General features: G+C 37.5%; 2 protein-coding genes across 2 annotated transcripts; one reads left to right on the top strand and one right to left on the bottom strand.

Moving 5' to 3' along the window:
* The first annotated feature begins 2,745 nt into the window (after positions 1 to 2,745).
* Positions 2,746 to 6,369, top strand: tmem125b (transmembrane protein 125b). Its single transcript, XM_016478054.1, has 3 exons — positions 2,746 to 2,819; positions 2,971 to 3,073; positions 5,654 to 6,369. The coding sequence occupies exon 3, from the start codon at positions 5,706 to 5,708 to the stop codon at positions 6,357 to 6,359; it is 654 nt and encodes a 217-aa protein (XP_016333540.1). The 5' UTR covers positions 2,746 to 2,819; positions 2,971 to 3,073; positions 5,654 to 5,705; the 3' UTR covers positions 6,360 to 6,369.
* Positions 6,370 to 9,493: 3,124 nt separating this feature from the next.
* LOC107681700 (type III endosome membrane protein TEMP-like) lies at positions 9,494 to 10,463 on the bottom strand. The gene is made up of 2 exons (XM_016478012.1): positions 10,316 to 10,463; positions 9,494 to 9,894 (listed from the first exon to the last, which is right to left on the bottom strand). The coding sequence occupies exons 1-2, from the start codon at positions 10,458 to 10,460 to the stop codon at positions 9,494 to 9,496; spliced, it is 546 nt and encodes a 181-aa protein (XP_016333498.1). The 5' UTR covers positions 10,461 to 10,463.
* Positions 10,464 to 11,733: the final 1,270 nt, after the last annotated feature.

The raw sequence follows: 11,733 nt of genomic DNA, 5'->3' as shown, positions 1-11,733 counted from the left end.
TTATGTCTGTGAATGAATGAATCTCTCGGCCTACATGACACTATTTGAGCTGCTGGACCACACTGATGAATGTGTGAAGAAGAGTCATGCGACAGGAAACAAATGAAAGGTAGTTACAGTTTGCTTGTACTACATTGTACTACTTTTATGACAGAAGGGTTATGTGCAACTAACTGGGACATATAAGGTATCTGCCAGTCTTTGTAGGAAAATATCTATAGAATGCACAAATATATAAAAACGATTACATTATATGATTAACTAACATTAATAAATGATATATAATTATTGTTAATGTTAATAACTGAAACCTTATTGTAAAGTTTTACCAAAGTTTTATATATTGTTCTGTGTGTGTTTGTTTCACAATGTGTTTTGGATTAACCCTTTCATTAACCCTAAAGGGACATGGTGGTGGAAAAAAATTCGGTGGGGGGAAAAAATATTTTTACATTTTTTTCCGTTCTCTCGCAAAGATATTTGCATTCCCTCACAAAACTTTTGCGTTCTCCCGCAAAACTTTTGCATCCCCTCGCAAAGATATTTGCGTTCTCTCGCAAAACTAGTTGAGTTCAGACAAACACTTCCTGTTTACTTTACAGCTTGTAGTGGTTCATACAGCTCTGTGCGTTCACAATGTAGCAATTCAGAGTTTTATTTTGAACTTGGACTCAAGTATAAAGAAATACAGTCAACAACAACAACATTTATTTATAAAGCACATTTAAACACAATATAAATTCATCCAAAGTGCTGTACAATGTACAAACAAATCTACTAATAAAAACAACAGCTACACACATACAAAGGCTAAAGAGTAAAAATAAGACTTAAGTCTAGACTTAAAAATGTCCAGAGAAGGAGCAGATCTCACATGATAGGGGATACCATTCCAAAGCTTGGGGCCAACCACAGAAAAAGCCTGATCACCCTTTGATTTGTACCGACACCGTGGCACAGTTAGAAACAAGTAACTCGAAGATCTAAGTGCACTAGCAGGACAATATGGCACAAGAAGTTCAGAGATATAACTTGGTGCACAACCAGACAATGCCTTATAAAGCATTTTAAAAACAACCCTGAATTTAACGGGAAGCCAATTAAGGGATGATAAAACATGGAAAATGTGATCCCTCTTTTTAGACCCAGTCAAAAATCTTGACGCAGCATTTTGAACAGCTTGCAATCGTGACAATGAAGATTGAGGAAGACCAGAATAAAGAGAGTTACAATAATCCAATCGAGATGTAACAAGTGCATGAATCAAAACTTCCATATCCTCCCTTGAAAGAAGATGCTTCAACTTTGCAATAGATCTCAAATGGAAAAAAAAAAACTTGCTCTAATAACAGCACTAATTTGTTTATCAAAAAATAGAGAAGTTATACGTGCATTAGTTTAAAGTGGACCTAACTGAGCTTCCAAAGCAGGAGACAAGTGTGCAGGACAACCTAATATTAAAATCTCAGTTTTATCCTCATTTAACTGCAGGAAATTATTAGACAGCCATGTCTTAATATCATGTACACATTTCAATAATACATCAAATGAAACAGCAGTATCAAGCCTTACTGGTAGATAAAACTGAGAATCATCTGCGTAACAATGATATGAGATACTGTATTTTTGAAAAATGTGGGCCAAGGGAAGCATATAAAGGGAAAACAGTAAAGGTCCCAAAATGGATCCCTGGGGCACTCCACACAAGACAGGTGCAGACTCCTGAATTTACAGAAAAAGTCCTGTCAGAGTTCAAGGCACGGTTTTGGGACATTCTAAAATGCTTAATGTGGCTTAATGTACTAAAACAGTGACATTGGAGGCTCAAATTCGGTATTAATAAATACTGTTAATACTAATAAAAAATGTTATATGAATAACCTTATTAATAATATAACTATTAATGAAGCAGAAGAGCCATGAATGCAACGCGCTAATGCACATTAAGCTTTTTCTCCCCCATAGAAAACCATTATAGAAAACACTTAAGGTAGGCTAATGGACCAGGATGGTAATATTAAAAGACCAAATCTGGTACACAGTTTATTAATTAAATATATTACGCACAGGAAAGCAGACAAGCCCAGAATATGCACGGAACGCGCAAAGTTCACATGTTTTCTCCCCTGTAGAAAAACATAAACTCTTAACGTGGCTTAATGGATTACCGCATACTTGCCTGTACATAGGCTATAGTATATATTTTTTATAAAATTTAAAATTTGGGCTTTTTAAATAACTGTCTTCTTGCTGTCTTTTTACTGTCAACTTCTGACACGAGTTAGCATTCGTTAATCTATATCATTTCATATATTATCCTGTATGAAGGAGGTTTATGAAGAATAGCATGCCACACATGCTGTTCTGGACAATCAGCACATATAAACACTGAGAAGAGGAGCTCTATTGTTGCAGATGCGAAGTAAACTTATGTCATGTGAATGACACCATCCTAACAGTCACAAAAAGTCCATTATGCTGCAGGCGTGACATCAGAGATTCACTTGGTGGGATGTCCCTCTGTAAGTCCCTCCAGTTGGCCTATTGTTTTTCCCACAATGCCTTGAAAGACATCCTTGCTTTTCTGTGTCAGTCATTCTGCCTGCTAGGCGTGCACATGTGTGAGAGTGAGCGTTTGTGTGTGTTCTCCGTTTGCGGACATGCTGTTTAGTGTCACAAAGAAGACAATGAGAAACCTTTTATTGTCCTGGTGGAATGTGGCAGGAGAAGACAACGGGGGAGTATGTCATCGTCCCGAGTGCTTGGCACCAGTGTCCAGTCGGCTTGCACCATGACACACCACAGCATGAGAGAGACAGGTAAACAGAAAGACAGAAAGAAAGAGAGACGTGACAGTAAACAGTCCTGCACTACTGCCAAGATAAAGGAGTTTGAGGATGGTATGGTGTGTTTCTTAAAATTAAACTTACTAAAATGTATCTTTTTAAATCGGGACCATCTTTTCCACAGGAACGAATGACTGCTGTTCAGGACACATGATCACATTTGTGGAAATTTCATGATTTAAAAGTTTGAGTCTGAATCAAGGATCAGAAACATGCACTGACGAAAGGTGAGGAAACTTTATTAGTTGCAACTACTTTCATTAGTTATAACTACTTTATGCAAATGTGATGATAACTATGAAGCTTTTATTGGATTTTCTATGATGAAATCAGTCTGATGAATCCTGCACTTAATCAAAGTAGTTACTGAATCATCTGACTCCGTTCATGAACTGCAAGTTATTAATTTCAGTGATATATGTCTTAAAATACAGCAAATTTTGAGTACTTAAAGTTTGGAAAAGTCAGTTTTATTACTGACAGGTTGTTGATAATGTGTAGTGAAAATTACATATTTGCAATTTGAATTTTTATTTGTTCGTATTAATTATATTTAAAAAAAAATTTTAAATGTTAAAATGCATATCACCCTTTTTTGCCAGTGTTTTTTTTTTTTCAGATATTTTTACACAAAATGTAAAATTCAAAGATTTAAAATTCAAAATAACCATTTTTTATTTCCAAAATGATAACTGGATGCCACTCTGTAAATTAAAAAAGTAATTTGACAACAATGTAGCATACTATTGTTTAAAATGTTAAACATGTAAATATGCATACTGATTTACTTAGGCCTACTATTTGTAAAGTGTAAGCTAATATACACATACTGTAGATTATTCAATTCCAGAGCATTCCATTTCAAACATGGTCCATGTTTTCGTGACAACCATTCAAAAGAACAAAGTATTATGGTTTTGTTTTATTTGTGATGTTTGTTTTTTCTTTGTACTAGTTTTGTTTTGTCTGCTGTGAAGAGTTCAAATAGACTTGTTCGACATTGCTGGGAACGCCCACAAAAACGTCATAACCGTTTATGCCGTGGGGCAAAACAAACCATTCGAATTAACGCGTGAAGACCTTGTTAGGCGCTTGATCTTTACTTTTTGTGATGATTTCGATTGATTTTTGCTTGGGCAATGTCGAAAAGATGCTGCGTGGCGTTCTGTACCTCTAATAAGTTAAAAAAACCCGATCTGAAGATGTATATGACGAATAAACAGACTTGACTACTGGAGGTAGCACTGAGCGGGTAGCACACACATTATCAGAACTCCGAAAGTAGTTATGGATATACAACGTATGAAACATATCAAACTTAATATTCATATTTATATGCACTCCAGATTGGCTACACTATAGGTTACACTACTTACCTTGCGATGATCGAGGGGGTCATTAGTCCCGTCCCCCTGCACCCAGTTCTGATGGGGCTTACAGTAACCCTCCTTCGCATCACAATCAAATAAATCTCACAAAAAACACAATCCCTTACAAAAATTTGCAATGGTATTGCTATAGTAAAAGTATAGTAGGCCAACCATGTTTTTTTTGGCGTTTTTATTACCAATTGTAGCCAATAACCACAGTTGTACCACATGGTTTAACTATAGTAACAATGTTTTTGGTTGTAACCACGGTTAATTTTCGTAAGGGATATTTTCATGTTATTTTATATCTTTTTATTTTACGGCATGTATTTGTGAAAATGATTAGGCTTACAGCACACACCACATAGAATAACGCTGCACATTTTAAGGCGCTTCAGTGTACCTTAATGTTACCTGTTTTGTCAATGTTAAAATTCTTTTTAATATATCAATAAAAAAGTACGACAGGCTTTTACTCAAGTCTTTATCACTTTATTAAAATTAAGCAAAACAAAACGACAAATGTTTACTTTCACAAGCCGTCAAGTATAGGCTTGTAGTAAGCTCTTTCTTGCCTATAGACTCAATCAGGTAACAAAAATGTCGGGAAACGACACCTCTGGCCATTCCGTTGGGTCGTTTGTCCAGTCACAGATACTGTACAGACAGTCCAACCCAATACGGCTTAGTTTTTCTACGTATGTTGCTCTGTCGAGCGGAAGAAATTATTTTATGTAGGCCATTCTGAGTCAACACCATGCTTTTCCAATGAGGGGGAAAGGACTGTTTCCTCCCACGCCGACTCCGCCCACACAGCTATGATGCGACACCGATCAAGTCTATATGAACTCAAATACGAAAAGTGATCAGTCACATGGCATCTGTGGCTCAGTTGATTGGTTCAAATAAATGAGAGCCTGTAAAGGAAAGATGGCAGCATGCAATTTGTATACTTCTTGAGGAATGCATGTGCCATTTGCCTTTGACATGAATGGAATATGCAGTAGCTAACATGAAATAACAATAAATAATACTTTAACAGCATTTTTAATGTTAATTTCTACATAAACGTTTTAACATTTAAACATTTATAAATTAACATTAGTTGATGTATTACAAAAAAAAAACAAGAATTAATACTTGTAAATTAACGCTATTCTAGATTAATCTTGTAAACATGTTGTTCATTGTTAGTTCATCATGCTGGCACTGTAAAAAGTATAACCTAACCTGCAATTGTTTCCTTAAAGTGCAATTTTTACATGATTTAACCCATAAGAATTATTCTGTTTTTAATTTAGGTTGATATAGTGATGCTAAATATTTTTTTAATTTGAAGAGAACCGGTAAATTTAGATGGTACCATAACTAATGTTAATGCATTGAACCTTTTTATAAAGTGTTATTAATTTAAAAATGTGTTGATTTACCACGTAGTTTTGAGACAATACACACACCAGACGACTGCAGCATCTGAGAGACCCTGGAGATGGAGCTTCTCCCCCTGAGTGTGATGAGTCCCAGAGCTCCCCTTCGTCTGCAAGCAGATCCTTTGTGGCTCCAGCGCCAAGCCGTGGAGGAGCAGGTGGAGCTTTGGTGGTTCAACGAGCCGCACGTGTCTCTCTTGTGCTACTGCTTTTCAGTGGCCATGGTTCTGAGCCTGGGCTCGGCCGGCGTGGGGCTCCTCTCGACCGCCTCCTCCACCGCGGGGCCCTCGGTGCTGTGGCGCTTGGGTGTAGGTTCCACTCTCTGTCTCCTGGCACTGGTGGTCCTCATGAAGCAGCTGCTCAGCTCTGCAGTGCAAGACATGGGCTGCATACGCAGCCGCAGACGCATCGAGCAGCTGCGCAGTGGAGGAACGGTGGATCCCGTGCTGTTGCTCTTCACTGGTTTGGCACTGGTGGTGTGTGGGACTATGCTGCTCAGTCTCACTCAGCTGGACATGCTGCTCTCTGGTGTGACCCTCCTGGCCAGTGGGGGCGCTGTGGTCCTAGGTGTGATGGCGTATGGAGTGATGGTTTATGTGCAGGGCAGGAGAAACACGAGAAGGCGAAGACGACGAAGGGTGAGAGTGTATACAGTGACGGGGCAAAGGAACCGACCATGGAGGGATTCAACTTCCAGTCATTCGAATTTGTTGTGAAAGAAGAATCGAGAATTCCATCTGGCTGTGGTTCCTACATGATATTAAAGGGGTCATCGGATGCCCATTTTCCAGAAGTTGATATGATTCTTTAGGGTCTTAATGAAAAGACTATAACATACTTTGGTTAAAATTTCTCAATGGTAGTGTAAAAAACACCTTTTTTACCCTGTCAAAAACAGCTTTGTTTTCAGCAAGCCATTCTAGTCCATGTTGCTTTAAATGCTAATGAGCTCTGCTGACCCCGCCCCTCTCTTCCGTGGGGTGACCAGCAGACTGTAAACTTCAGCCGCGAAACTGGCTAACTAGCACCTTATTAGGAAAGGCGATTTGCAAAGATTCATAAAAAACCCTTAGACTCACTTCTTCTGTTGATGAAGCTGGATCACAAATGATTCGCGCGAACATAGACGCATTTAGGCAGATCGGGGATCGACGCATTCACTTCAAAACGAAAGTAACTTTAATCCTCTGCGTCTTCAGTGGCTCAGATGTCGGGAGTAAATGACGACTGCTATGTTCATTATTACATCCAACAACAAAACACCTCAATCGCTTAATCGGAGACGTTCTTGTCTTCCCCTGCACCGGAGTCGACACAATGGCGGACTGATGACAGCTCACTCAGGGCGGGTCTAAGGTAAGACGGCCTTGTCAATCAACCATCGTGGGAGGGGCCTGTGCAGAACTACGTCATTCTGACAGGAATCTCAGAACACCCTGAATTGAGAAAGGGGATTTTAAAATAGGGATTTAAAAGAAAAACACTGGGTGGACTTTTATCATTATAGGATGGCTGTGTACACACACTTCCAACACACATTTATGTTCAAACAAAAAAGTGAATTTTGCATCCAATGACCCCTTTAAGACCTATTTGCACATACTGGTGTGTAAAACACAATAAAGGAGCTTCATTGGTGTTCATTTTACACCTGTTATACCTGCAGTTTGGCTAGAGGACATCTTTATTGACAATCAAATGCCTCCAAATCAAATGCTTGCATTGCCATTTCTCATTTTACGTGTCGTCTTATGAGCACCAGAAGATGGAACTTACAGTTGGAAGTCAAAATGATCAAGTAGGAATATTCAATATGGAAATTTATCTTGAATTGAATACCTGGATTTGCCAAAATGCGCCATGTACAACAAAGTTCACTCCTTTGAATACCATATCCCAGAATGCAGTGCGTTCAACTTCACCATGCATTTCCAATCTGATGAATGAACAGAAACTTCTAGCACACTGGTATACAACTTGCACTTTTCTGTGGCAAAAAGTAAGCATAGTATGCTATTCCAAAGTCAGACTGTCTTAACTTGAAGTGAAGTTGTTGACTTGAAGTCTGTTGTTCTACACAGCTGTCTACAGATGGCGCCAAAAACTGGCAACAGTTAAAGGGGTCATATGATGCTTTTTTAAAGATCATTATTTTGTGTATTTGGTGTAACAGAATATGTTGACATGCTTTAATGTTCAAAAAACACATTATTTTTCAAATATTGTACATTATTGTAGGTCCTCTATGCCCCGCGTCTCTCAAACGCTTAGTTTTCTACAAAGTCCCTCCTTCCGACAAGCACAGTCTGCTCCGATTGGCCAGCTGACCCAGTGCATTGTGATTGGCCGAACACCGCAAGCACTCGTCGGAAATGTAACGCCCCTTACCATAATTGTGAGCTTTAGCTTTCAAAATAAATGTAAAGGGGCGGCATTATGCAAATATTTCCACATAGTGAGGTAGATATGTGGGGGCGTGTTAGAACGACCATTTTAGGAGGGCGTGGCAGAGTCTTAACTTTGATAAAGAATATCTCTTTGGTTTTGAGACTTTAGTCTTTGCAACTTCAGGGATCTTATCTATGCACAATCAGCTTGTAACACTCCAAAGAGAAAGGAAAACTTGAAATCGCATCATATGACCCCTTTAATTCTATACACATTCCAGAGTAGTTATTACACTATATTTTTTGAATGACCAATACATTGAGTATGCACAATTTGCTGAATAAATCTATGATAGAGTTTATACAGCTGCATTAAATGTAAGTGGTATATGTGTAATGTAGTGAACTGTCATGAGCTCTTCATAATTGTATTAATTCACCTAAACAAAAAAAAAATGTTGTGCTAATTTTATGCAGTGAAATATATGTACATAAGCATGTTTGTTCAATTAATAAGTGTGGTATTTTTTTCATTTGCTGGAGTACTGAACACACATTGCAAGTTACTTTTTTTTAAGACATTTAGACATTTAGAAAGATATTCAAAGAAAAAGCCACACTGGCAAATAAGAAGAACAGATCGTATGGTTAACAATTATTATGGATGGATTAATTTTCATAAGTTTGAGGTGTTGAGTTGTTGTGTGAACTGTGATCATAAGGAAACAAATGTATGCTCAAAAAAAAAAAAAAGATTTATCTCTTGAATATCTTAAATGAATATTCAGGGTTCATATCCAAGTTAAGCTCAATCAACAGCATTTGTGGCATTATATTTATTAGCAAAAAATAATAATGATCGTTTATTTATTTTTAATTGAGGTTACTTTGAGATACTTAAAATGGAAATGAACTGAGCCCATTTTTGGAGGATTTAAAAGAAGAAATGTTAAGTGTTTTTTTTTTAATAAGTTGTTTTAAACCTTTTTTTTTTTACAAAATTTTTCCATTTTTGGGAAAAAAAAAAGAGAAAAGTAACTACACCACTAAATCTAACCATCGGTTAGGCATAAGCAGAAAGGTTATTGAGTTTTTTCCCCCAGTTAAATCATGTTAACTTGATCCATATTAATTTGTGGCTATACAGTTGAAGCGTTGAGTATTTTAATGTTTATGGATTGGCCCCATTAATTTCCATTGTAAGTGCCTCTGTAACCGAGATTACTTTTAAGTAAAGGAAGAAAGATGCTAAATACATTTTTGTGGTAACAAACATTATGCCACAAATGCTGAAGATTGAGCTTAACTTCTACTAAAACCAGAATATTCCTTCAAAGACTTGTTCAATCTTTGATGAACAAACGTTCAGGAGAACATCATCTATTAGAAATACAAATGTCCAAACTGTCATAGTGATTCCAGACTTTATACTCATAGTGGGGACATCTGGTGCATGGGGAAAATCAGTTCGCGTATATAGTGTCTGGAATGACCAGTTCATCATCACTGTCTTCAGTATCTTCCTGCTGGATTTCCTCTTCCTCTGCTTTCTCTCTCTCGTTTGCCTGGATGTAGTTATCCTCGATGAAGCCATCATCATCATCATCATCTGAACTTTCTCCCCTCCGGATCATTCTGCCCCTCATGCCATGCACTGGGATCTCTCTCTCCAGATCTCCAGCTTGGCTGAACTGACTGGCCGTTTCTCCCTCCAGTAATAAAGCGGGACTGTTTCTGGTCAGGCACCATCGGAAGAAGCGGTACCTCACGGCCAGTGCTATCAGGAGGCCGATGGAAAGCACTGCTGTCAACGCACCGAGCACAATGGGCCAGGCAGAGTGGGCTTCAGCTCTTCCCGGTGAGTCTGAGGATGGCAAAAGTGATTATAGTAAATTAATAATGCTTATTGTTTTTGATGAAAATACAAAAAGTAGTAGCCTGTGTCTCTATAACTCAAAACCAAAATATATACTGGAATAGAGAAATGATTGCCCATCTATTATTGTTTTAGAGCAGTATATTATCTTATATTTAAAATAATGTTCCAGATTCAATACATCTTTCAAAACAAATCTACAAGTACAAAAAAAAAATCTCTATGGACAGGTTCCATATTTGTGACACACGCAAATGTGTAAAAATAATAAGTGAATTTAAATAAAGTAATGCATGATTTATGTTTGATATGACTAAAGTGATGAATTAGATAATGTTCACATCAGCTTTCACTTAATAATCAAAAGATATTTCATATATGCTAATGGACATTAAATTGACGCACTAACCGTTTTGTCCATCTGAAGTACTATTCATTGGAAGTTCTGATGAAGAAGTTGATTGGTTTTCTTGAGGAGTGAGAAATTCATGTGCAGACATTGCCATAACCAATGCGATCAGAACCATATTAACTCTGTGGTGTATGTTTCCCATGATGGCCTGTCTATAAGAGAGAATATTTTTATGATTTTTTTTTTTTCCATCTGTAAATCATATCACAGTCCTGTCATATTGCTTAAAAAGCAAATAGTTTCCTGCTATGGACTAACATGAAAGTCATAGCAATACAAGGTCAGTTAAGCAACAACATGGTGGAAGTACATTAATAACAGTCCTTTTGAGACACAGAGTATACAAAACCTTACTCGATAATAATGTTATGTCATCTTAACATATCTGTAGTATTAAGGCTTAAATACAAGGATGTGGTGAGCAATGTAAAGCAATGCAACAGTCATATGACCCTCATTTGATCAGTTGAAAAGAGAAATGCATTATCATATAGTCAAAACCCACTGAAATAACAGTAAAATAAACAGTAATGTTTTTATACATACCTGTTGCTTGGTACAATCCAATATTTTGTGTTTTTTATTATTTTTTGATTTTCATGTTTACAGTGCGGAGTGCATCACAATGGAAGCATCTTGAGCAAAGGTTGAAAGAGGTATAACTCTTCATCTGGGTTAATAGGTAATTTTTATTACCTGTTTACTCATTTCCTTGTGTCTTTGCAGGTATCAGCAGATCCGCACTGGACATTTAAATACAGTTTATGAACTGTTTTGTTTCACCCTGTGCAACATCTTCCCTTCCTTTGTGAAAAAGGAGTGCACTTTAAAAAAAGGAATAATACGCCTATACTTTAAAGGTGCTGTATGTAAGTTTTTGACTCTACTAAAGCATAAAAATACCATAATATGGTTGCAGATATTTAAGAAACATGCTAAGTTAACATATTTGATTATCTGAAAAATAAAGTTACAGTCAGTTATTCTCCTTTGAAAATGTGCGTTCCGGGCCGGAATGTCGGTCTCTGTTTTGGTTTGTGAAACCCGCCCACTGCCAGTTTACCCAATTGTATTTCGTCACCCCGGGTTGCCAGTTGACGGGAAACACAGCATATTTCATTTCATTCATCGTCAAGTGTACTCGTTCCTGTTGGTGTCGTCAATCTGGCAACCTGCGTGTGCGTCAAGTCTGAGGAGGAGGGGCCGGGTGAAAAAAACCCTCTCCAATATTTTGAATTTGGACTGCAATACCTAGTTCAACCACTCGGTGTCAATCCTACATATAGCACCTTTAAGGCCCATTCACACCAAGAATGATAATTAGAACAATAACCAGTGTTGGGGGTAACTCATTACAAGTAACGCGAGTTACGTAATCAGATTACTTTTTTCAAGTAACTAGTAAAGTAACGCAT

The sequence above is a fragment of the Sinocyclocheilus anshuiensis genome, unplaced genomic scaffold, assembly GCF_001515605.1.
Source record: "Sinocyclocheilus anshuiensis isolate Anshui unplaced genomic scaffold, SAMN03320099.WGS_v1.1 scaffold436, whole genome shotgun sequence".
Lineage (NCBI taxonomy): Eukaryota > Metazoa > Chordata > Actinopteri > Cypriniformes > Cyprinidae > Sinocyclocheilus > Sinocyclocheilus anshuiensis.
Note: the sequence above shows the minus strand (reverse complement) of the source record. Positions and strands in the feature narration are given on the sequence as shown.

Bases quoted from the DNA above. Each gene is read 5' to 3' on its own strand.
- tmem125b (XM_016478054.1), top strand. From the start codon at position 5,706: ATGGAGCTTCTCCCCCTGAGTGTGATGAGTCCCAGAGCTCCCCTTCGT.
- LOC107681700 (XM_016478012.1), bottom strand. From the start codon at position 10,460: ATGGGAAACATACACCACAGAGTTAATATGGTTCTGATCGCATTGGTT. The intron at 9,895-10,315 runs GTTAGTGCGTCA...TGCCATCCTCAG, and splicing joins TACTTCAGATGGACAAAACG to ACTCACCGGGAAGAGCTGAA.